A 25621-nucleotide genomic window follows, 5' to 3' on the forward strand; every position below is an offset into this window, starting at 1 on the left:
ACGTCAGGCCAGCATGGTCTCCGTTTAGTTGGATTTGGGCGGAAGTCAGAGCATTTGCCCCGGCCCACAGCCCCCCTCCCCAGGTTTAGATGAGGAGAGCTCAGTTCTGAGTCACAATGCTGCCTGCTCTTGTTGGGGGGAGAGGCTCTGGCAGGATGACCTCCAGGTATCACGGAAGAAGGGAGGGCGGGGGTGGGGGTGGGGGACCTGCTCTGCCAGTTCACTGCGGGGAGTGGCCCCAACCCTGTGGACCCAGGACTGGCAGCACTCTTCCAAAGCTGCAGCTTTGTAAAGAAATTCAATTCCAATTTTCCTACAAGTGACTCAGAGCAGAGGGAAGCCACTTTCAGGTTCATTAGTTCCAGGAACTTTTTATTTTGTTTTTACTCTTTTCAGTAGAGAGGGGAAAGATTTCTCTTTCAAGAGAACTTCTTGCTCTTGGGAGAAAATAAAGTAAATCATTTCCATTCAAATATGCCTTTCTTTTGAGAATGGCTCAAAATTGCTAACTTTTCCCCCTCTCCAGGAAAGGTCAAGAGGATGCAGCGTGTTTGTATAAAGCATGAGATAGACAGATATAACATAATACAACATAACTATACAACACAATGTAGCATAATACAATCAGAGTGTGACATGCTCTAGTATTTCTTTTGATTGGAGTTGTTTGTGCTGGGAAAGTGAAAGCCATCCAGTCCAGGCGCATCTTTCTTGCCCCATCCAGCTTGCCCTAGGTGTGTATTTGATGCCAACTTTACCTGTGTGGAAGATGAGGGGCACCTGTCCACACCATGGCATGAGTGGGCAAGGCTTGGATGTGTCCTGTTCTAGCCTCTGTCCTTCGACAGGAACAAACTTGGGTCCCCGGTGGGATGCGGACATGGAAGGGGGCACCCTCCATCACTGGTTCCATCACCTCCAGAACACTCTCCAATGCCTTTGAAGTGAGATGCAGGCTGAATTTTCATTATAAATCCAAATTCCAGATCCAAGCTGGAAAAATAAGTTGGTCAGTGCTATGAAAAGGTGGGGTTGGCCCTTCTTTTCTTTTCAAATTTCAATTTCAGTGACTGTTTTGGGTCCAGAAAGAGTGACGTTCGTGGTAAAGAACCTGCCCGTCAATGCAAGAGATGTAAGAGACACAAGTTCAATCCCTGGGTTGGGAAGAACTCCTGGAGGAGGGCATGGCAACTCACTCCAGTATTCTTGCCTGGAGAATCTCCATGGACAGATGAGCCTGGCAGGCTACAGTCCATATGGGTCACAAAGAGTCGGACACGACTGAAGTGACTTAGCACGCTTAGCATAAAAGAGTAAGATACGAACCGACATTTCTCACTTCCTCGTAATGCTGGTGGGAGGGCCCCTCTCAGCCTCATTCCAGCCCAGGAAGTCAGAGCAAACCCACAACAGCGGTTTTGTGCGGCCTGGGCATCCGGTTGTGTTCTAAGATGGTGTTCTTGGTTCCAGTGGGAAGGACCCCATGTTTCTAAGGACAGAGAAGCCCTGTGAGAGATTGTAGGGGGCAGGGGCACTGGCATCGCCTCACCATGTACAAGCCACACAGGGTGCCTTTCTTATACCCTCAGCGGGAAACTGGGACTCAGCCGCCTGCCCCCAGGCACCCACCCAGCAGAGAGAAGGGTGGGTACCAGCTCTGCCACTTCACCTCCGGATGCCCCAGGCAAGCCAGGCGGCCTGCCCTGGCCTCCGTGTACCGGTGATAAAACCTGCGGCTTGATGCGAGGCTCGGGGGAGGAAGCATGATAACGTTCCCGGGCACCAGGCCGGCCACGTGGAGGCGCCCTACCGCAGGTGCTAAACTCACAGCGGACACTTATCTGAAGCAGCATCCAGGCTCCCTTCTGCTTTATTTTTATTTGTTGTCGTTTTTTAAAATATTTATTTATTTATTTGGCTGTGCCGGGTCTTAGTTGCAGCACACAGAATTTTTAGCTGCAGTTTGTGGGATCTACTTCCCTGACCAGGAATCGAACTCAGCCCCCCTGCACTCGGAGCGCAGAATCTTAGCCGCTGGACCACCAGGGAAGTCCCCTCCCTCCTGTTTTAGAGGCAACGTCTTACAGACCTGCCATTGGCTATTTTCCAGGTGTGTCTTTCTTGCCCACCTGACCCCTCCTGGGATCATGTTTGGGGTGCCACTGTGGCACCAAGGACTGGCCCAGGGCCTTGATGGGCTTCATCTTAGCATCTTCTCTGACTTAGCTCTCCAGACAGCCACAGTGCGTCCCTTTCCTTCTGGCCTGCAGTGCTGCGTGGTGGCAGGGACACCAGGCTCCTACAGGTCTTGTGTTCACGGATGCTGGCTCGAGGGTCAGCTGTGCGGCCGCCGTCCCCGCCTCCTCCGCCCAGGCTTCTGTGGTTGGTGGGGACCAGCTGGCCCTCTGGCCTCCTGCAGTCCATCCTATGGCTTGGCTGTGTCTGGGGCAGGTCCAAGGGTCAGGGCACAGCCTTCCAAGCTCCTAGCTAAGCTCAGGTCCCTGCACACAGAGCAGGACTGGGTATCACCCCCAGACTCCGCAGACTCTAAGCAGGCGCTGCTTCCCTGTCTAGTTCTTGATTTCCCACGAGCAAGACCGTTCCTGACAGCCGCCTCACGTTGGCCAGTGGGCTGGGACACCAGGACTTGGTTGTGTCTGGTCAGCACCGGGCCTGGCTCCCCCAACACATGCATGTCCCCCAGGCTCCCAGGGAAGATGACAGCTGCCTCCCCGTGTGTCCCAGAGTGTTGTCCAAGGCCCGGGGGCTCAGCCAGGGGCCTCTCAGGGCTGGATCCCACAGGAGTGTCTCCCTTGGGCGCCCACCGGTAGGGGTGCCAGGTGTGGCCAGACCCCACCCTCAGGGGTCTGTGGGAGCAGTGCGTCCGCCCTCAGGCCCAGGGAAGCTTCCAGTCTCGAAGAGGCCTCCCTGCCTGTAGTCCAGCCCCCTCTTCCCCCCAAACCCTGGCCACAGGCTCGTGTTGCCTAGCCACCCCTCCCTCCTCAGCAATCTGGGACATTGACGGTGGCCCTTCTGCCACAAGGAGGGGGCAGGAGGCAGTCCCCCGCCTCCCTCCATGTCCCCACCTCCCTGGCTTCTGTACCCCTCAGGGTCAGGCCCCTCCAGTTAGCATCCAGCCCAAGGTCAAGGCTCTGCCCACTGTGGGGCCCAGAGGTCCTTGATCATGTGTACATGCACACTCTCACACATAAATGCACACACGCCCACACAGATTCACACCAACACACTGAAACATGCACAAATACAATCACAACTCAGACACACATTCAGAGACACAAACGTGTGCATATAAGTGTGTATTCACCCACAAATGTGCACGCACTCGCAAATACACATGCACACCCAACACACTAACTCATGGGCAGTCATGCACACAAATGTGTACACTTAACATGCACACATGTGTGCGCACATAACACATATGCATGCACAGAAACCCATCCATTCACATGTGCCAAGTAAGCACACACATGAACACACAAACATGCACAAATGCAGGCGTACACGCATGAAGCTACGTAGACATGCAAATTTTCATACTAGCCACAGAGAGAAACACGTGCACACATACACAGGAATACACATGGCACCAGCACAAACATGAGCACAAATGCACGAAAATGCCTACACACCCATGCAAAAGTGCCCCGAGAAGGAGGCAGACATGCTGGAGTATTCACCCAAGTTCACACACAGCTGCATACCCGTGCACAAGGAGCACACGCGTTCACACAGCCACTCACAAGAACACCTTTTGATTCATTTGTGCGGGTTCTCTGTCCAGACCTGAGGGACACGGGGTGGTCCTCTGCAGGGGAGAGGGGGCCCCTACTCTGGGGAGAAGCTGGGTCCAGGCAGCCACGGGCAGAGAATGGCTCGGAGGTCATTCCGCGGGACTCACAGCTCCAAGCTGTCTGGCTTGGCAGGGTCCGCAGGATGCTGCCTCGTAAACTTCATAGTAGCCGCCTCCTTTTTATTTGTTTGACCTTGACAATCGTTTATGATACGCACCAGAGCCCAGCCGTCTCTCCTCCTAATTCATACACAAAGCACTTAGCCTGGCTTCCTTCTCTGCTCCCGGCCGGCGCGGAGCCCAACACTCATCAGGATTCCTTATGGTGGACTCTAGGGTCCCTCTGGGTCCCTGGGGCAGCCTCTCTCAGCACAGGACGTGAGCAGGAAGGATGCCAGAGCCTGGGGGCAGGCCTGCGGGCTCCCCGCACCCCCTGCAGCCCCCGGGCCTGGGTGGGCCTGGAGTGGGTCCTGAGCGCCACCCCACGCTGGTCCTCTCTCCCCTGCAGAGGAGCCCACGTTCCGCTGTGACGCATGTGACGAGCTCTTCCCGTCCAAGCTGGACCTGCGGCGCCACAAGAAGTACGCGTGCAGCTCAGTGGGGGCCGCGCTCTATGAGGGCCTCACTGAGGAGCTCAAGCCTGAGGGCCTGGGCGGTGGCGGTGGTGACGGGCAGGCCCACGAGTGCAAGGACTGCGAGCGGATGTTCCCCACCAAGTACAGGTGCAGCCCCTCCCCCGCCCGCCTCCCTCACCCCCCAGGGGCATCACAGACAGCTGGGTCAGTTGGCCCTGGGAGCACAGGGGGAGCCCTGAGAAGGGTAGAGGTCAGCCTTGGGCCCTCCAGCCTGCCCAGGCTGAGAAACCCAAGGCTGTAAATGGCATGGAGATATGCCTTTGGGCAGGAACCCAGCCCACTCATCTGCTCTTGGGGACAATGCAGGCCCGTGAGCTGGCAGTTGGAGGTCACAGCTCACACCCTGACCCTAAAGGCCTGGCCCCTGGTCAGAGCTTCCCCACCCACAGAGGATCCTCAAGGCACCCACTGGAGCCACTGCTGCACACCGCCCATCATGTCACCAGGGTTGAGCTGTGGGGACAGACTTGAAGGAAGTCAGGAACACAGGCCAGTCCCCCAGATATGCAAGGGTCAAGCCCCAGGACCATTTCCAGGGTGAGGTCCAGGGCCAGGCTGGGGGACGCTGCCCAAGGGGTTCTGGAGTGGCCTGACCCTCTGGACACATGCAGACTCCTTCCCAGACAGTGGATGTGGGCAGGAAGGGGCCACCCAGGGGTCCCTTCACCCCCAACCCCAGGTACCAGCCTCTGTGTCCCATGGAAGCCTCCACCTGTCCCAGGAGACTTCACGGATGTGGGCACTGATGTCCAGCCAGCCATGTGATGGTCGGACGCAGCCTCCCAGGCCCCAAGGCAAGGCAGGAGTCAGGACCTGGGAGCTGGGGACCCCAGTGGGGAGAACCAGGCCCTCAAGTCCCCAGGCTTCAGGGACCGGTGAAGACCTTCACAACCTGTGTCCGTCCTCCACCTCTGAGGATTTCCTCTGGGGCAGCCCCTGCAAAGTCAGAGTGAAACCCCATCAGGTCACTAACTGGCTGTAGGATGGAGGGAAATTGAATGCCAATCCCGTCACAGCCCCCTGGGGACGGGAAACCCTCCACCCAGAACGGATGACTGAGAAAATAAGAGTTTGGGCAAATCTCGACCGAGGCCCTTGGCGGTAAGCACTGCTCAAGAGGACCCGTGTTTTCTTTACATAAACACATAAATCACAATTAACAACAGGGGAAAAGATACAATCTGCCGGGTGCTGGAGAACCAGGCGTTTCTGATCTAAATGGATGGCTGGGCCCCGTAATTAACGGGCCGTGATGTATTGCTGCTTTGCTCATGAAGATTAACGGTCATACCTGGGACAGGAGGAGAAGTGGGGCATCCCCCGAGGTAGTGGGGGCGGGCTCCAGGCGGCCTGTTCATCCCAGTTCACCCCTCCCGACAGCTGCGCCTGCCTTCCCATCACATCTCACTTGGAGACCCCTTGCTCACTCCCGCCACCCCTGTGGTGTGTGTGTGGCGGGGAGCCTTTCAGTCTGGCTTGGCCAGGGGCCACGCTCTGGGCACTCAAAGAGGTGGCCTTAGGTTTCCTGGGCCGCACCCCCACTCCGGGGCTCCTCTGGGACTCGTAGCAATTTTGGAAGTTTCTAGACCCATTTTTTGTTAGGCCCAAGGTTAGCATCAAGGGGAAGTTTGTCTTGAAATACAGAAGTGTGAGCTGGGGCCCCGCCTGGCTCTGGACGCCTGCAGGTGGTCTTGGGTGAGGGCCCGAACTCCATCCATGCCCTGACTTCCCCCCGCCATCCAATGTGGGAAGGCCATGTCTGCTGGTCCACGCAGTTGCCCTGTCCAGGCAGGAGGCAGACAGACTGGCTGCCAGGCCTCTCGCTGCTCTCGGAGCAGGAGGTGGCAGGGGCTCTGAGGGGCGGGGAGGAGGCCCTACCCTCCGGGCCCCTGGTGATCCCGGTCTCCCGTGTGCAGCTTGGAGCAGCACATGGTTGTCCACACGGAGGAGCGAGAGTACAAGTGTGACCAGTGTCCCAAGGCCTTCAACTGGAAGTCCAACCTCATCCGCCACCAGATGTCCCACGACAGCGGCAAGCGCTTCGAATGTGAAAACTGTGTGAAGGTAACCGGGCTCACCCCGCCAGCCCCACCCGAGCCAAGACACAGAGCACGCGTGGGGACCAGGGGCCCCCAGTCATTTGAGAGGAAGACAGGAAGTGTGCGGGGCTGCACAATGGGGAAGGAGAGGGCGGCCAGACCAGGTCCTCTCAGGTTCCCACCTACATGGCAGGACAGACTCCTGGGTCAAAGACCTGGAGCTTAAAGCTTCTGGGCTCCTGTCTGGAGCACCCTCAGGGCCACAGTTCTCTCGAGAATTATTGTTGAAGAACCAGAGTCCAGGGAAGCCTGACAGCCCACCTAAGGCCATCTAGCATGTCACTGCCCCAGCAGAGACCGGTCCGGCCAGGCTCAGGGCAGTGGGCAGAGCACCCAGTGAGACCCCCATCCCGTGACCTGACCCGGGGTCCACAGGGAGCAACCGACAGGATGTGACGCACCGGAGTCTGTGTCCCCAGGTGTTCACAGACCCCAGCAACCTACAGCGACACATCCGCTCCCAGCACGTGGGCGCCCGGGCCCACGCCTGCCCGGACTGCGGGAAGACCTTCGCCACCTCCTCGGGCCTCAAGCAGCACAAGCACATCCACAGCACCGTGAAACCTTTTATATGTGAGTGAGGGGCCCTGCCCAGCCCCCTGCCCATCTCCCTCCCGGCATGCCCAGGGTGGGGAGTGCTTGGGGGTCAGCCAAAGGGTGAAGTCCTCAGGCTCTTCCCTGCTTGTGGGACCCCATCTGTCCAGAAAATACTTGTGGCAGCTGCCAATCCCTCTGCCCAGGGGTGGCTGCCTCCTGGCACCACTTTATCATTACCCTGCTCCCTCGCACCCTCTTATTCTGGGATCCATCTTGCTCTGGCCTCACTTTCCCCTCTTGCGCCCCTTGGGTCCTCCCTGTGGCTCACTCGTCCAGTGGCTAGAGGTGGGCAGTGGGTAGTGAAGATCCCTGTGGTCCTGCAGAGAAGCCAGCAACTTACCTTTTCCCTCCCTGCCTCCCCTTCCCCACACACACAGGCTGCCCAGAGCTCCAGCAGGTGTGATAATATCAGTGCTTCCCACCCACCTGCAGCCTTTGGGGACCCCAGGCTGCATGCCTGGGTGGCAGGGGCCAGCCATGAATAACTGGACCCCTGTCCACATGCCATTGACCTGCCAGTGGAGGAGACGGAAGCTAAGCCATCACTAGGGTGGGAGGAGGGCTGCAGGGTCAGGAGGCTCTCCAGGTGCCCAAGTAGGTGCCATCTGGCCCATATGCTGGGAGGTGGGATGGTCTATGAGTGACCCAAGTTCTGGCAGAGAGCTCGAGGAGGTGGGCAAGGGGTGGGGTGAGAATGACAGGGTGCCCGCCAAGAAGACTCATGACAGGGTGCTGTGAGCACAGAAGCCTTGAGCTTGTGGTGTGCCTGGGGAGGGAAGTAATAGGAGAGGAGTCAGAAGTCACAGGGTTAGGTCCTGGGAATCTAGTGGGCCAATGCAGGAGCATGACCCTACTTCTCAAGAGTTTAGGAGATATTGAAGGTTCTTCTGTCTAGCATTGCACCAAGTCATCTCACTTGAGATTGTGCTGAGTCACTGTTCACACCAACACAAAGCTGACTCATCAGCCAGCGTAACTCAGCAGCGTTGTCCTGGCTCATGGTTCACGTGAGCATTCTGCTGAGTCAGCATTCACAGGACCTTGACCTGATTCATCGTTCACACCAGCATTGCACTGGGAGTCATGCACATAAGATTGTGCTGAAAAAAAAAAAAAAAAAGATTGTGCTGAGTCACTGTTCACACCAACACAGAGCTGACTCATCAGCCAGCTTAACTCACCAGTGTTGTCCTGACTCAGTTCACACCAGTATTCTGCTGAGTCAGCATCACACAAGATTGTCCCGACTCATCCTTCACATCAGCATCACACTAAGGGTCATTCACATAAGATTGTGCTGAGTCATTGTCCACACGAGGTTGTGCTGAGCCATCATTTTACACATATGAGTTCACAGCACCCTTACAAAACCTGACGGACCAGGGACCATGCTGTGTCCAACCGAAGGGAAGTGACAGAGAAGGAAACAGTCTTGGCAGTGTGAAGTGACCAGGCCTTCAAGGCCCTGCTGCAGCTCCAGGGGCCTGGCTGCTGACCCCAGGCTGGGTGGCCTGGGACCTCTCGGGTCCCAGCACATCAATGTTGGGGGTGGGAGGAGCTAACTCTGGGAACTTGAGGACTTGGATCTCAGTGGTTTCACCAATGTGGGGGTCTCACAGGACTGGACTGCTCCCCCAAAGAGGCCATACTCTCTGGCTGGTCAGGCCTTTGTTGAGAAGCTGGGGCTGTGCTCCCCTCCTGCCCACTGCCCTGAATCTAGGCTTCCAGCTATCTTGCTAGAGGTGACTGAGCCCCCATCTCACCTGGGTCACCCACTCCCTCAATCAGGGAAAATGCACTTCTTGAGAGTGTGTGTGTGTGTGTGCATGTGCACACACACACAATCCACATGCATACTTTACAGGAAAAGAAACTGCTGACCAGCACAAGCACTGGCCAGGGGCCCTCTGCATCCCGCAGGGCATGGGTACACTCCACCAGGCACTGGTCCCACGTCCAGCTCATGGTGGACTGCTTGGGCCTTTCCCAGCCCCTGCAGGAAGCCAGCTCCCTTCACCAGCTCTGTCAGCCATCACAGGACCAGGACCCACCTCGCCAAGGACCTCAGTCTCCCAGAGGGCTCTCTGTAGCCCCAGCATTTCATCAGGACCCCTTTCTCGTGTGACTGGGCGGATGGGAAGCAAAGGTCCCAGGCTCCCTTCACCCAGGCGTGGCCACTGGTCCCCGAGCCACCCCCACCACGCACACCGGGAGTTGCCCTGGGAGGGTGCCATTTCCAAGCTCAGGATGGCAGAAGCCACTGATGAGGTGCCACGGAGCCCCACTGTGGGGGACGGAGGGCGTCACTGAGCCTCTTCAAGGGCCGGGAACGTAGCAAGGTGTCACTCGTCTGGCCAGGAGCCCTGAACCAGGGAGTGGCCTCTCTTCCCCCGAGGGTCGGCAGGCGGCCTGAGGGTATTTATAGACCTTCCCAAGGAGCAGCGAGCGGCCCCTCTGCACCAGCCTCCTCCCAGAAAGGGCAGATTTGATTAAACGAGGCAGTGCTCTTCCCCCTCAGCCTTGAAAACGTCCCGCCAAGCCAGACAGTCAGGAAGGCAGAGCCGTTAATATAAATAGATATTGTGATTAAAGAGCACGATCAGCTCGGGGCCAGCGCTCCCAGCGAGATTCGCATGACATCAGGCCGCGAGAGTGTGCGGAGAGCGAGAAACACGCTGAAATCATTGTTTCCACGGGGGCTGCATTTAGGAAGCAAATCGTCCTGCAGAGAGAGAGAGAGACAGACAGTGTGTGTGTGTGTGTGTGTGTGTGTGTATGTGTGTGTGTGCGTGTGTGTGTGTGTGTGTGTGTGTGTGTGTGTGTTCCTCTGTTGCTGGTTAGGAAAACAAGAAGAGAAAGAAAAACTGGCAGTTGGCCGACACTCAGCTCACCATTGGGAAAATGGCGAGACTGGGTAACCGGGGCCTGCGGGGCCTGCCGTTCGGCTCTGGCCGCCACCCTCTCCTGTTACGCACAGAGCTGGAGCGGCCTTTCCATCCCAGTCTGGGGAGGTCTCACTTTTCTCAGCTGTGGAACCAGCCCCCTTGGGGGCTCCCCTCCCACCTCCACCTTCTAGCCACCCCCAGACTCTGATCTCACAGCCAGAAGCTCCGCTCCCAGGCCTGGGGATTAAGAACCCCAAGGGGCTGGTCGCTCCTGAGGCCTCCCTGTCCTGGGAGGCAGGGCTGGAGGCAGAACGAGGGGGGAAGCTGAAAGCATTTTAAACCTTAGGAAGTGGGCGGCCTAGCCCAGGGGGTGTTGTTTTACTCACTTCTGCTGGAACAGCGTGGCTGGCATGGTAGGGAGACCTGGTGGGGAGTCTGGATGGGCAGGTGCAGCTGCATATGTGATGGTATGACGTGTCTTTGCCCGTCTCTGGGAGCAACTTTGAAGACCTCGGTCTCACCTGACAAACTCATGGGATCAGGGGAACACAGAGCAGCAGGGCCCATTCTCCAGTGGAGAAGGCTGAAGTGGGTAGAGATCTACCCAGGCCACCCAGGGACCCCAGGGGAGGCACAGGGACATCGTTACCAGTCCATTTTGGTCACCAGAGACCAATCCCAGGGAAGGGTGCATGTGCGTAGATGTGTATATGTACACATGTGTGTGCAAGTACATGTGATGACACAGTTATAGTGCAACATGTTTGTGAACATACACACTCATGCATGACACATTCATGTACATAAGTGCACGTGCCCATAGACCTGTGTGCATACCTACATGCATGCATACACCTGAGCGCACATGCAGATACTCATACCCAGTGATGCACGTGTGCACACACATGCACACACATCCAGGCGCACGCCACTCCAGGCACCCAGCCAGAGCCCTGGTGCCCCAGCCCCAGGCAGTGCGGGGGTCCCTGTCGCCTCCCCTCTCACCGCTGTCTCTGCCCTGCTGCCCCCAGGTGAGGTCTGCCACAAGTCGTACACGCAGTTCTCCAACCTGTGCCGCCATAAGCGCATGCACGCGGACTGCCGCACGCAGATCAAGTGCAAGGACTGCGGGCAGATGTTCAGCACTACCTCGTCCCTCAACAAGCACCGGCGCTTCTGCGAGGGCAAGAACCATTACCCGCCGGGAGGCATCTTCGCACCTGGCCTGCCCCTGACCCCCAGCCCCTTGATGGACAAGGCCAAGCCACCCCCCGGTCTCAACCATGCCGGCCTGGGCTTCGGCGAGTACTTCCCCTCCAGGCCGCACCCCGGGAGCCTGCCCTTCTCCGCGGCACCCCCCAGCTTCCCCACGCTCACGCCCGGCTTCCCGGGTATCTTCCCTCCATCCCTGTACCCCCGGCCGCCTCTGCTACCTCCTACGCCGCTGCTCAAGAGCCCCCTGAACCACACGCAGGACGCCAAGCTCCCTAGCCCCCTGGGGAACCCGGCCCTGCCCCTTGTCTCCGCTGTCGGCAACAGTAGCCAGGGCACCACCACGGCCGCGGGGCCCGAGGAGAAGCTGGAGGGCCACCTGGAGGAGGCGTACGCCACCAAACTCAAGCCCCGGGGCAGCGACCTGTCAGACGGCAGCGACTTCGAGGACATCAACACCACGACCGGGACCGACCTGGACACAACCACGGGAACAGGCTCCGACCTAGACAGCGATGTGGATAGTGACCGTGACAAGACCAAGGACAAGGGCAAGGCGGCCGAGGGCAAGCCAGAGTTTGGGGGCAGCACAGTGCCCCCAGGCGCCCCAAACAGTATGGGCGAGGTTCCTGTCTTCTACTCCCAGCACTTCTTCCCACCGCCCCAGGAGCAGCTGCTGACAGCGTCCGGCGCGGCGGGTGACTCCATCAAGGCCATCGCGTCCATCGCTGAGAAGTACTTCGGGCCCGGCTTCATGGGCGTACCGGAGAAGAAGCTGGGCGCTCTGCCCTACCACTCCGTGTTCCCCTTCCAGTTCCTGCCCCACCTCCCCCACTCCCTGTACCCCTTCACGGACCGTGCCCTCACCCACAACCTGCTGGTCAAGGCCGAGCCAAAGTCACCCCGGGACGCCCTCAAGGCTGGCGGCCCCAGTGCCGAGTCCCCCTTTGACCTCACCACCAAACCCAAAGAGGCCAAGCCCATCCTGCCGGCGCCCAAGGTGCCCCCAGCCCCGGCGTCTGGTGAGGAGCAGCCGCTGGACCTGAGCATTGGCAGCCGTGCACGGGCCAGCCAGAACGGAGGGGCCCGGGAGCCCCGCAAGAACCACGTGTACGGCGAGCGCAGGCTGGGGCCCAGCGAGGGGCTGCCCAAGGCATGCCCGGCCCAGCTGCCCCAGCAGCCACCCCTGCACTACGCCAAGCCATCGCCCTTCTTCATGGACCCCATCTACAGGTATTCACACGCCCCGCCCTCACGTGCTCTCCCTGGGGACCACCTCCCCTGCTCCCCCAAGCTTTGTCCCTCTGTCTTTGCAGCTTCAGGAGGTGCTTCGGCTCTGGGCAGGGAGGGGTCTGTGCTGCTTTGAAGTCCAGGCCCAGCTCGGCCCTTTCCTAGGGTGGGCGCCTGGCAGGGTCTTCTGGGCACACTTGGCTCTCTTTCGCAGATGTCACTGGGAAACGCGCTGCCCTCCCTTGAACCCCGCCCCCAGCCTGCCCTCAGACTCCACCCCAGAGGCCCGCCTGCTGATGTCTCCCGCCTCCCTCTCTGGACTGACTCTGCCTCCCAGGACACTCCTGGCTGTTAGGTCTGCTCCAGCATCTCTGCTTCCCTGCAACTGCCCTGTGGCCCCTACACGGGCCCCGCCCCTCTCCGGAGCCACAGCTGGGGTTCCTGTTGGCCTAGGGGTGATCAGAGGAGGAGCCACTTATCCCCAGAGGGAGGAGGCGGAGGGAGACAGGTGAAAGCTCTGGAAGGTTTGCAAAACATCAGCGTTCCAGCCCTCTGATAGGCCTTCTGGTGAGGGGCCAACTGATTCCCCCTCCCCGGTTTCTGAGCAGGCTTTGATCAGGGGGTTTTGGCCGCCATTGCACATGTCCCAGGGTGCTGGGAGGGCTGAGCCCTCAGGAGGGAGCTGTGCCCATGGGCGGGCCTGGAGGGCACTGGAGGGGCAGGCAGGTGTGGTGCTTCAGCCACTATTACAGGCCCATGGCTCTGTGTGGGAGGGGCCCGTGTGCACATAGGTGAGTGTGTCTACATGGGAATGCAGAGAGCACGTGGCCATTCTGAGGGCTCATGGGAAGCACAGGGGCCAGGCAGGGCCTGGGGATGGGTGTGCAAGTGAGGTCACCCCTGCAAAGGTGCAGCGGGAGGAATGATGGCGGGGTTGCCAGCGACAGGGAGGAGGGAGCATGGACCAGCCTCCTGCTCTGCCCTCCTCACCCACCCAGGACCCCCGCTCCGCGCTCACCCAGGGCCCTGGCTGGCCTGTGTCTGTAGCTGGTTCCATTTCCTGCCAGGTCTTGGTGTTGTCATCACAGGAAACCTGAAAAATGGTCCCTTGGGTGTTTCTTTAGAAATACACCATCCACAGATGGTTTGAGAAAGTGATCAGAGGTCTGTCACCACTGACGGTGGCTCACGGGCGTTCTGGGGGTGAACCTGCCCGTCAAAGGCCCAGGGGGCACCTGCCAATTCCAGTGAATCCGTGGGACTGGGTGTGGGAGACAGGGGATAGCTGGGGTTCAAGGGAGGAGGCAAGGAACAAGCAGCCCTCACGCAGAGGAAGGGGTGGGACTGGAGACCTAGAGATCAAGGCTCCGGGTCAAGCCCCCCGAGTTGGAGCCAGCAGGCCTGCAAGAGGCTCTGGGTTAACTGTTTCCCTTCAGCCTCCTTGTCCACCCTGTCCCAGCTCCCCTCCCAGCCCCCACCCCTCCTCTACCCCTCCTCTCCCCACTGCAGGCCTAGTTCGGGTCTTTGGGCCTTTTTCCGGAAGTTGGTGGGGCAGCCAGTCAGGCCTGGAAGCAGGAATCGGCCACAGGGCCCCCCGACCCTACCCTCCTGCCCAAACTTCTCTGAGACCTGGCTTGCACCGGGCTCTTGCCCTCTGGATTTAGGGTACAGCTGCTGATGGAGGAGCTGCCTGTCCCCACCCTCACACACAGACACCAGCAAAATGCCCGAGATATGGGGTAACCTCTCCCCACCGCCCCCTGAGCCCAGTCAAGATGAACACTCGTGGTGTCGAGAAGGTTCCCTCCGAGTGAAGGTGTGGGCGACAGTCACTGCCTGTGTAAACGCTGGCCAAGGGCTAGGGGACAAGATCCTCCCAGCTCCTGGTTGGTCCTGGGGTGACTCCAGCAAAACTCCCCAGTGTCCCCACAGGCCCCCCAGGTGTGACCATGGACACATACCCGTAACCCTCCTTCCCCCCGGTTGGAGGAACCCCAACACCGCCAGGCTGACTCCCCCACCCCCCGCCCCTCCAGCCCTTCTCACCTCCATGTGCTGCTGGCTCTGTGACAGGGCCAGGGACACCGTGATGACAAAAGCAGGGCGCATGTCTGCTGGGGGTCAGGGGTCAGCTGGCAGGGGCTTCGCAGAGCCAGCCTGGTGGGCTGCATGAGACACAGAGGGCGGGAGAAGGCAGAGGACGATCTTCAACACCCTGTCCCTCGCTGTGAGACCCCTTCCTCTCCGCCCACACCGCCCACCCCGGGGGCCTTATTGAAAGACCGACCCAGCCCAGGTTTGAACGGGGCCTCTGCTAAGGCCCTGAGGTCGCCTAGGGGCAGAGCTGAGCCTAAGAGGGGTGGGAGTGTGGCCCTGGACAGACGAGGCGGCAGTCCCCGCAGCCGTGTCTGCCTGCAGGGAGGTGGTAGGACTCCCCAGGTCACCTTGTATAAATCTCGACTCCCATGGGGGAGACTGAGGCGGGCTTCATTGGGAAATGGTGAGAGGAGGAGGTCAGGGGAGGAGGGACAGGCTCCTCTTCCGCTTGCTGTGATTGGCAGTTGTACTGGCATTTGGGGAACATTCTGGAACTATTGTCTCCAGCAGCTGTCTTGAGGTTTTAGGTAGGCACTGCCTGGCTGCTGTGGGGAGGCTCTGAGACCTCCCCAGGGCAGAAACCTGCTGATCACTCACATAGCCCTGCCCGATTTGGACCCTGTTCGCTCACACACCCACCCAGCTGGACAGAGCACCTGTGCCAAGGGCTCAGCAGAAAAGGGAAGTCGGGTGTAGGTGGCAGCCCCCATGTGCCCCATGTTCCGCTGCTGGGGAGCCCAGGGACCCCGGGAGGGCCGAGCCTTCGCTGGGCAAATGGGTCAGTGGGCAGAGGCTGCCACACACGGGACCCTTAGGAAAGAGTCCTAGCTCCGGCAGCAGGCGTTCATCACATGCATGGGTGCTGGCAGTTGGGTGGTTGGGGGGACACTGGGGAGACTCGAAGGGGTCCAGACCTGGGTGTGGTGTGGGGAACATGTGCTCAGACAGGCAAGTGCACAGCCGGGTCACAGACTGTCCTGTGACCGATGGGGCACAGGTGGGTGCTAGGAGGGGCAGGGACCATGGCCCCTCCCCGCCCAGTGCTGGGCTGCTCAGTGGGGTCCGTAACCCTCTGTGTTGCTGTCCAGCAGGGTGGAGAAGCGGAAGGTGACCGACCCGGTGGGAGCCCTTAAGGAAAAGTACCTGAGGCCATCCCCGCTGCTCTTCCACCCCCAGGTAAGGCCAGCGGGAGCCTGAGGTCCATCCAGGCCCAGCCACAAGCCCCAGGCAGGTCTCTGCTTCCCGTCCCTGCACACCCACCCATCCCTGTGAGGTTGGGGAAGATGAGACAGGGCCGGACAGGTAAGGCAGGAGGGTGGTCCTTGGCAGGGGAGCCCTAGGAAGCAGCCAGGGACACTGGCCCATGGGTGCCCCCCTCGACCCACGGCTGGGAGGGGTAGTGAACGTTGCCCCTGCAGCAGTGGGCTGCAGCTCTGATGGATCATATCCAAACATTTGGGACATAGGGAGACTGAATAGGAGAGAGCCAGGGAGGTGTGGACACCAGCACCCTCTCTGGTACAAGGGACATGGGGGCACTTAAGAGGAAAGATCAGCAGAGGAGGGGCAGTGCAGAGGGCAGAGGCAGGGAGCAGGACAGCAGCAGAGGGACTGGCATCGAGCTCAGGGGATCCCAGGGAGTCGTGGACAGATGGACTGCCCTCCCCCGGGGATGCAGAGGGTGGCGAGGCCACCTGTCAAGACTAGAATCAGGAGTCTGGGAAAAAGAACCCCCAAGCCTGGGGAGTGGTCACAGACCCCACCAAGCCTGCAGGCACTCTGTGCCCCTGTTCTCACCACTTGGAGCCCGGCCCTGTCCCCAGACCCACGGGCCTCCCCTGCCCCAGCTGGAGAAGACTCAGGACTGAGTTGTGGGCCAGCCTGGACCCAGACTCCAGACCCGGGCATTGTTCTCTCCCTCTGCGTTTCCCGCCTGGGACAAACCCGTGGTTTGTGGAACCTGCACCCCGCCTGGGTTCACAGCTAAACTTACTGCCTCCCATTGTCTCATGAGGGCCTCGGAGTTTGGTTAAGAACTTCCCCTGGTTTCCTCGGGCCCTGCTGGAAAAAGCAGGCAAGCCAGCCAGGCACATCCTGTGTTTGTGTTTGTGCTGGAGCTTGGCTGGGAATATCTGATCAGGCAAAGTGGGCTGGGCAGGCCGGACCCTCTCAGGCCTGAGGAAGAGGGACCTGGCAGGGGGCTGGCTGCCCATTGTCTCTACTGCCTGCTCCCCCAACCGGCCACCCATGCTGCCTACCCCTGAGCCCAGATCAGGGGGTGGGGATGGGAGAGGTGACTAGTAAGTCCCCTGATGAAATGGTCTAAGGTGAGGCCATCACTTGGACAGGGCAGCTTCCAGCCACTGTAAAGTCTTGGGGCGGGGAGGGGGGCGGGGGTCACGATGCACAAAGACACCAACATGCTCTGGTCAGCTGCCTCTCATTTCTGAGGCCCGACATGCAGGTGTGCAGCCCCTGGGGGTGCAGGGAGAGGCGGTCCTGCCAGGCCACTGCTCCTCACCACCTCTGGGGTCCCGGGGAGTCTGGGGCAGTAGTCCCAGAACCTCCCAATGCTGCAGCTAAAACTGAGACCCACTGGCAGATGGGCAGTCTGTGTGCCTAGATCCCATCATCTACGGATCTATCTGAGGGGCCAGGCAGTGTCCATCTGTCCCTCAGTGGAAACAGGCAGGCCATCCACAGCTGGAAGCAGCATGCATCTAACAGGGGAGCATGCCCCTCCCATACGGATGGTGAGGCCCAAATCCTGCAACTGTGCAGAGCTGGCCAGGGTCTAGGTGGCAGCCCAGGGTCAAAGGAGGCCTCAGCCATAGGATGGACCCCATCTTCTCTTTGTTAACCCCTTTCTGGTGTCTTATCTAACCACTCAGTTGTTCCCCAGCCTAAACCCTGAGGGACTCCAGACACAATGAAAACTCTTCCTTTCTCAGTCTCATCCCAGCCTCCCACAGGGCCTGACTTGCAGCAGGCAGCCTCAGGCGGAGAGGAGAAGTGCTGCTAAGGCCTGCCCGGCCCCTTCCCTGTTTCTGTCCCCCAGCCCCAAGGCAGGCACAGGATTCTAGTCAGAACCCTGCCCACCAGGTGGAAATGAGCAATGCCAGGAGAAAGCAGCTCCCTTCTCCGCCCCAGGCAAGCCTGTGGAATCTCCAAGGAGCAGACAGGCAGCCCCTCCGGGCCATGTCACCACGTCTTGTGTCATGTCACGTTGGCCTCAGCATTCCATGGTTGAGTGTAGTCTTAAGCTATTGGATTTCTTTTTAGCACTTTGCCTGCAGTTATGGTCTGTTGCCACTAGGTGGTGGTGGTGCTTCAGCTTTATGAGCCATTTTTTAATTTGAGATTCAGATAGCTATCTTAATTTTATGGGCTTCTCTGGTAGCTCAGTCAAGAATCTGCTTGTAATGTGGGATATCTGGGTTTGATCCCTGGGTTGAGAAGATCCCCTGGAGAAGGAAATGACAACCCACTCCAGTAGTCTTGCCTGGAAAATCCCATGGACAGAGGAGCCTGGCAGACTGCGGTCCATGAGGTTGCAGAGTTAGACAAGACTGAGCGATCAACACTAACTAAATTTTTTGACCACTCAAAAAAAACGAACAAAAAAGGATATAATTCTGTCTTCATCCCAAATTAGCCATGAGGAGTGCTAGCCAGGGATCGAGCCAGCAGGGCTTGCTGGCTGGTTTCAAAGTGAGGCGCTCTGTGATCACAAGTGTCAGTGACCCGCATCACCCCGGGACTTGGAAGTAATGGTCAGCTGAAGCTCCCCCAGCCTGGACCCTGGACTGTGATGGGGTTCCAAGCAGGGACCAGAGCAGGGCTGGCTGCAGGAAGTGAAAGAACCCAGCCCAGTGGCCAAGAAGAAGGAGACCACTGGTTCCAATGATAGCCTGCTTGTCCATGATCCATGCTCAGTCATCCAGGATTCCCAGGTGTGGGGTGGTTCCAGGTGCGTCAAGACTGGGGGTGCAATGGAGCCCCACAGCTTCTTTCACTCTCCTGCCAACAGATGTCAGCCATTGAGACCATGACAGAGAAGCTGGAGAGCTTTGCGGCCATGAAGGTGGACTCTGGCAGCTCCCTGCAGCCCCTTCCACACCACCCCTTCAACTTCCGGTCCCCGCCCCCGACGCTCTCAGACCCCATCCTCAGGAAGGGCAAGGAGCGATACACGTGCAGGTGAGATGCAGTGAGCCCCTGGGGCAGCCCCAGTGAGGTGGCCGCAGGTGCCACATGGGCCCATGAACCTGCACTTCCAGGAAAAAAGCTCAGTCTCAGCCAGGGCCTGGCATGGTAGCTGGTGGGCCGTTGTCCTCTTGAGGTCATTCCCTGAAAATATCCACATGTCCCCCACCAAGCTCCAGTGAGCACGAGAAAATGCAGCCTTGGCCAGCAGGTTGGAATTTCCAAGCCAGAAGCTAAGGCTGCTGGTCCGTGTTTAACTCCGGCTCTGGGGGCGGTGGGAAGCCCAGCGCTAAGGAGAGATGGCCCGTCCCGGCTGCACAGGCCTGGGCAGCTGGTGCTTTCCAGCTCGGCCGAGGCTGGGCTAGGGGCTGAGAAACTGCCTGGGGGCAGGGGCACGGCCCCGAGCAGGCCAGCGTGGGCCAGCGCCAGCTGCCCAGTGGTGTGTGTCCAGCCTCTCTGTGACACTCAGTTGGGCCCCGAGGCCGAGGAGAAACTGAAATCCAGGGTGTGCAGTGGGTCACCTGCCCCCGGGTGTGGGAGAAACAGCACCAGAAAACACCTGGGTGCCCACGTCTATGGCAAAGCGCCTGCCTGATGGATCCCTCCCCCACTGCCTCCCCCCAGGTACTGTGGCAAGATCTTCCCCCGGTCAGCAAACCTCACGAGACACCTGAGAACGCACACCGGGGAGCAGCCGTACAGGTAGGGGCCCGCCCAGTTGGGGTCGGGGAGGCAGGCTCCTGGCTGACCTCCCCTTCCCCTGCCATGGGATGGGCAGCGGGTGGGAGCAATGCTTGACCTTGCTCCAGATCACTCACTGGGTCACTCTATCCTGGCTGCTCAGCCCTCACGCACCCGAGGATATTGTAAAGGTCAGGCTTCTGGAAGGTTCCCGCCCACTGACCCCGGAGTGTGTCTGGGAGCAGCCCTTCCTCCTACCACTGAGTGTCAACTGGAGAGCAAAGCCAGGCCCAGGGGTGGTCTGTGTGGAGGGGGAGCCTCAGCGTCACCATCACCCAGCCCACCTCCACCCACCTCCCCACAGCCGCTGGCCATTGCTGACCTCAGCCTGGGCAGGGGACCTGGGTGAGCCCCTAAGGCAGGGTGGGCTGGCCTCAGAAAAGGAGGCCCATGCAAACTTCGATCTTCCCAAGCTGGGGGCATCCTGAGGATTCACCTATGTGCCCCGACCTCGCTCCTCGGTGCCTCGTCCCCTCCCTACAGAATGTGGTTGCAAGTGCATGGGGGCTGTGAGAGCCTCTACATTTCATGTTCACAACTGGTGGGGGCATCTCCCTGTTTCAAAGACTTGGAGCACACTTGTTGACCATTCTGGCCTTTTCCCTTGGTGCCTAGGGCATTTGTCGGGCAAGAAAAGAGCTGAGGGTAACATCCAGGCTTTCGGGGACCCCACCCAGGGCGGGGGCCAGGAGTCCCAGGGGATGGAGACCATGAGACAAATTGGGGGATGCTGGTCCCAATGCCAGGATGACATCCTGGGCGGTCTGGTGCAAAGGGTCTGGCATCATTTTAAGTGGGCAGCGTCAGGTCCTGTAGTCCGGGCACACAGCTGGGAGTGACCCATGCGTCCAGGAGAGTGAGGGTGTATCCCCATCACTGGGCAGGGCAGCCACAGGGGCTCCTGCAGGCATCACAGCCCCCAGGCCCTGTCCCAGTCAAGTAAGCATCAGCTCACGTCACTCACCAGTCATCTGCCCAGTGCCCTCAGCTGGCCCCCAGCACACAGCCCCCTGCCCTGTTCCCCTCCAAAAGTGACTTACAACTTAACAAAGGCGGGCTTGGCCTGCTTCTCTCCCGGACAAGGAGCCATGTGTGTTTCTGTAAGGAGAACCAACTTCTGGACAGAGTTGCATATAAGAGCCTCTGGGGGTTCAGGTCCATGTTTATAGAAGGATTTAATTATCATTGATTTCTTTTGCTCTTTCAATCTGTGAGTTTCGATGCGAGTAACAATAATTGCTTTGAAAGTTGGCATTGCAAATCCTGACTGTATCTAGCTCAGGCAGCCCCACAATGAGGAGTTTGGGGTGTGGGCCTGTCTTGTGACGTCACTGGGGCATTTGGCCTCGCTTTGGGAATTGAAGCGGCTTCAGTTAGAGGAAGGAAAGTGCAAGTCCGTCCACAGAAGGCCAGTGCTGGCACAGGCCAGGTCACCCCAGTGACGCCAATTAAAACTGCCGCCGCCTATCTGTACCCCACATGTGTGCACTGCTTGTGTGCCCATGGAGCCCCGGCTGGTGGGTGGGTGCCCCCACAAGTAAGAGAAAGACAGACTGCTTAGTGTGACACACAGTAGGCACGACCCCTTAGTGTGACAAACCTCTGCCCGGCTGGGCCGGTGTCCTAGTTCAGAGATATTTGAGTGAGGCTGGCAGATGAGGGGCAGTTGATGGTGTTTTTTCAAGCTCCAGCACATAGGGCTTGTTGAGATGTGGGAAGGAGGGCGGCTGCTTCCTCTGTCCTGGCAGCCTGTCCAGTGGTCCCTCCGGCACTGCCCAGAGGGGGGTGGGGAGTCTTGAGTCCCACTCTGGGTGCACGCGGGCTCACCGTGGGCTCCTGGCGGGACCTGGGACTCCGGCTCTAAGGATGCTCACCTCCCCCCACCTGCAGATCGTTTCCTCTGTGGCTCCCCATCCTGCTAACCGTGTGGAATCCATGTGTCCAGCAAGGTCCTGTTACTATTCCCATCAGGGCTCCGGGTGGCCCATACATGTCTGTTCTTTGTTCATTTTATTGTTAAGCCTGGGTTACAAAGGGCTTCCCTGGTAGCTCAGCTGGTAAAGAATTTGCCTGCAATGCAGGAGACCCTAGTTCGATTCCTGGGTCAGGAAGATCTGCTGGAGAAGGGATAGGCTACCCACTCCAGTATTCTTGGGCTTCTCTGGTGGTTCAGCTGGTAAAGAATCCACCTGCAATGTGGGAGACCTGGGTTCCATCCCTCGGTTGGGAAGATCCCCTGGAGGAGGGCATGGGAACCCACTCCAGTATTCTTGCCTGGAGAATCCATAAACAGGGGAGCCTGGTGGGCCACAGTCCATGGGGTCACAAATAATCAGACAGGACTGAGCAACTAAGCACACAGCACAGGGTTACAAAAATCTCTTCTATCTTTCCTTTCCCGGTTTTTACAGTTACCTAAAGCCTATCTCTCTCTGGTGGCTGGTGCGGCCCCACTAGGTCCCAGAGTGGACACAGACACCACCGCCCCCCCACCCAGGGGCCATTTCACTCTCCCCGCCCAGTGCTGTGTCTTTGACGCTGCTGGCTTCCCCAGGGTGGGGACAGATGCGGTCACAGCAAGGTCCCCTGGCTGCCCGCTGCCTCGGCTGGCCAGTCTCTGCTCTCCCATTCCCGTTGGAGTGCGATGGTGTGCTATTTTATACAGCACGGCCATAAATTTCACTAGCCACTTGTCAGCTTATTTACGATGCAAATTCAGCTGCTCCGAGAGCCCTGCTCCCTCGCAGCCCTGGGCTCACCAGTCCCCTAAATTTCAGATGCACTTCTCTGGGCCATTTATTTAGATTAGAACCAGGAGAGGGCCAGATTCAGAACCCTGTGACCAAGTTGAATGTGTGGCTGCTCTCCTGGCCCCTCCCGCCAGCAGAGGTTGGGGAGTTACGGTGCTCAGGCCCGTGACCGAGCTCCTCATTCAGTCCTGTTTCTCACTCAGCAGTCCCACTGCTCAGAGATACTGCACAGCCACTGCTGGGGCTCAGAGAGGGTCCCTGTTTTTCCAAAGATACAGGAAAGGAAGGCTGAGTGTGCAGACATCCGTGTAGACTGAGGCAAGCACCCCATGCAGCCTGTGGGAAGGCTATTGGGTGGGCTGGGGCCAGCTTGGCCTTGCACTTGCCCTACAGGCAAGACTGGCAGCACTGGGGGTGAAGGTTTCAGTGGGTTTGAGGGTGGGTTGGGGACAGAGTTAAGGAGCAGGTGCAGGCAGGGATGTAAAAGTCCTCTTTCCTGGACTATTGAGAGGGGGTCGCCGGGTCAGAGCACACCTGAGCATCTCTGCTCAGCCCAGCAGGAAGAGGGTTGAAGCCCCAGTCCCACTGCTCTGTCACCCCGGCTGACAAGGATAAGACAGCCACCCTTCTGATGCCGGCAACTGGGACAGAGGTCCAGGTCGAGGCTACTAAACGTTACACGACTATGGGAGGACCGAGGCCCCATGTCCTAGAGGCTCCCGGGGGCCTGGTGGCAGCTCAGCTGGCCCAGCAGGCCAGCCCCAGGGCCAAAGGGGTGGCTGGAAGGAGCTCGGGGAACTAGGCATGGATCACGGGCAACTCTTAGCCCATCTGCTGTGGAGGCAGCCAGCATGAGTCTGGCCTCAGGCAGCATCTGGAAGCCTCGGGACCGAGTAAATGAAGCCCCAGAATCACATCAGGGGAGCAGTCTGGGCTCCTCCAAGCAGGGCCCGTCCCACAAGTATTATCCCCTGGGTGAAACTGTTAGTCACTCAGTTGTGTCTGACTCTTTGTGATCACATGGACTGTAGCCCACCAAGCTCCTCTGTCCATGGGGATTCTCCAGGCAAAAATACTGGAGTGGGTTACCATTTCCTCCTCCAGAGGATCTTCCCAACCCAGGGATCAAAGCTAGGGCTCCCGCGTTGCAGACAGATTCTTCACCATCTGAGCCACCGCTGAAGCCCTACAGGTAGGGAGAAGCCCCCCACAAGTAGGGGTGGTAATTTGGGGGCGCTCACCCTCCCACCACAGAGAGCTGCCACCAGCTCTGAGCAGGAAAAGCTCAGCCCCAGGCCCCAGTGGCCAGCCTGGGGGTGTCAAGCTTCCTGTCTCAGGGACCCAGGGACACTGGGTTTGCCCAGACTCCCCAGGCAGGGCCATCTTCGGAATGTCAAGTGTCAGACCAGCACCTCCTAAGTGGACGGGCAGCACTGGGGTGAGAGGCCAGGGCCCCGGAGTGTCCTCAGACACATGCCCATTCACATGGCTGAGTGCTCGTGACCACCACACTGTGCTGGAGAGCAGCCACCAGCCCCCGCAAGAATGCCAGGCTGTGTCCTCAGGACAGGTCCCCGCACCTCCCAGCCACACCCTCTGAGCAGACTTAGTCTCCCAAGCCCTGCCCCGCCACACTGGCCGCATGGACTCTGCCTCCCAAGGGCCTGCCCGGTCAGTGGTCTGCCATGCTCGCCTCTCTGCTTGTCATTCCACAGGAGCCTGTTCCCAAAACAGGGAAATAGCTGAGCTTAGGGATGGATAAGTCAGTGCTCCTGTGCCTCTGAGCCGCGGATGGGCATCCCTAGAGAAGTTCTGAGACTAGGAGCACACGAGCGCACCCACTCACACATGTGCACAACTACCACACATGCACCCGTAAGCATGCACATATGGCTTCACATGTGTGCATGAGCAGACTGACACACTCATGTGCGCCTGGAGACCCAGAGCCGGAGTCCCCCTGCCATGCCAGCTGGACGTGCTGGACGGGTGGGAGTGGCCAGCCAGTGGTGGTGGCCTGGACCCCTGGGACAGGAGGAGGCGGCCCTGTCTGCAGAGCTGTGCCGTGGGCCCTCAGTCCCCACGCCCCACCCTCTCTCTGGTTCTTGTTTCTTGCTGCCGGTGTTGCCTGGGCCCTCACCGTTGGTTCCCCTGTGGTAACCTGGGACACCCTCCCTCTCTCCTCTGCCCTGCCCTGGGAGAAGCCCCACACCCACAGGGACCTTGCACACGCCGGCATCTCAGATTGCTCCTTGTGGCAACTTGGTGCTTTGCTCTGATAAACTTGGTGTCACGATACTCGGACAACCGAAGCATCCAAGGAAAGAGCCTCTTTTTTCATTTCCCGAGTGCGCCATGCAGCCTGGCAGCAGGTGCCCCCGGGAGGGCACTAAGATAAACCAAGCGCACAGGGCTGGGGGCACCTCCACCAAAGGGGTCCACGCATAGGAGTCCATCTGACGGGGCAAGGCTGGGAGCCCCCATCGCCCTGGGGCAGAGAAGGACACTAAGGAGGACTCGTGTGGCCCTGCAGCTTTGAGCCACTACTAGTGGATTGGCAAGCTGAGTCCCCAAGGGGGATGCGTCTGCTTGAGGACCCATGAAGAGGAGGTGGGACCGGGCCAGAGTAGGGGTCTGTCTGCCAGGGAGGAAAGCTGCAGGCAGCGGGTCTGGGCTCCTTTCCGGAAAAGCTGCTGGGAGCATCTTTCCTGGTGCTTGGCCGCCCCCTTGAGGCTACTGGGAGCACGCCACCCTCTGTTGTGGATCCTGCACTCCAGGGACAAGACAGCAGAGAGGGGGAGATGCCAGGAGACACCAGGGAGTCCCGGTGCTGCCCACCCAGGGCACAAGCCCCAGAGAGTCCCCTCCACCAGCTCAGGGCACAGTCCCACAGCATCCTCCGCCCAGAGTCAGGGATGCGGGGACACCTGCTTCCAGGGACACTTGGCTGGGACTGCCTCTCAGCTCTCCGCTGTGGTCCAGGGGCCTCAGGGAGGCCGTGTAGGCAGGGGCTCCGCTGAGGCGCCGTGTCTTCCAGGTGTAAGTACTGCGACCGCTCCTTCAGCATCTCCTCCAACCTCCAGCGGCACGTGCGGAACATCCACAACAAGGAGAAGCCCTTCAAGTGCCACCTGTGCAACCGCTGCTTTGGGCAGCAGACCAACCTGGACAGGCACCTGAAGAAGCACGAGCACGAGCACGCGCCAGGTGGGGGGGCAGCGCAGAGGAGGGGCGCAGGGGGCCTGGAGGATGGGGTGACGGGTGGGGCGGGGAGCAGGGAGGGGGGCCTGGAGGATGGGATGCAGGGAGGGGAGGGCCTAGAGGATGGGGTGCAGGGAGGGGCGGGGAGCAGGGG

General features: G+C 59.3%; 1 protein-coding gene across 2 annotated transcripts in view; it reads left to right on the plus strand.

Annotated features, from left to right (window-relative positions):
* PRDM16 (PR/SET domain 16) overlaps window positions 1–25621 on the plus strand; it is a 338801-nt gene that overhangs the window by 297160 nt on the left and 16020 nt on the right. For both annotated transcript variants that reach the window (XM_040264180.1, XM_040264181.1), the window contains exons 6-13: window positions 4323–4536; window positions 6366–6513; window positions 6968–7121; window positions 11062–12475; window positions 15658–15745; window positions 18600–18769; window positions 19400–19477; window positions 25304–25473. In XM_040264180.1, the coding sequence (XP_040120114.1) occupies window positions 4323–4536; window positions 6366–6513; window positions 6968–7121; window positions 11062–12475; window positions 15658–15745; window positions 18600–18769; window positions 19400–19477; window positions 25304–25473 (2436 nt within the window). The remainder of the gene's footprint in view (window positions 1–4322; window positions 4537–6365; window positions 6514–6967; window positions 7122–11061; window positions 12476–15657; window positions 15746–18599; window positions 18770–19399; window positions 19478–25303; window positions 25474–25621) is intronic.

Source organism: Oryx dammah, unplaced genomic scaffold (genome assembly GCF_014754425.2).
Source record: "Oryx dammah isolate SB20612 unplaced genomic scaffold, SCBI_Odam_1.1 HiC_scaffold_21, whole genome shotgun sequence".
NCBI lineage: Eukaryota > Metazoa > Chordata > Mammalia > Artiodactyla > Bovidae > Oryx > Oryx dammah.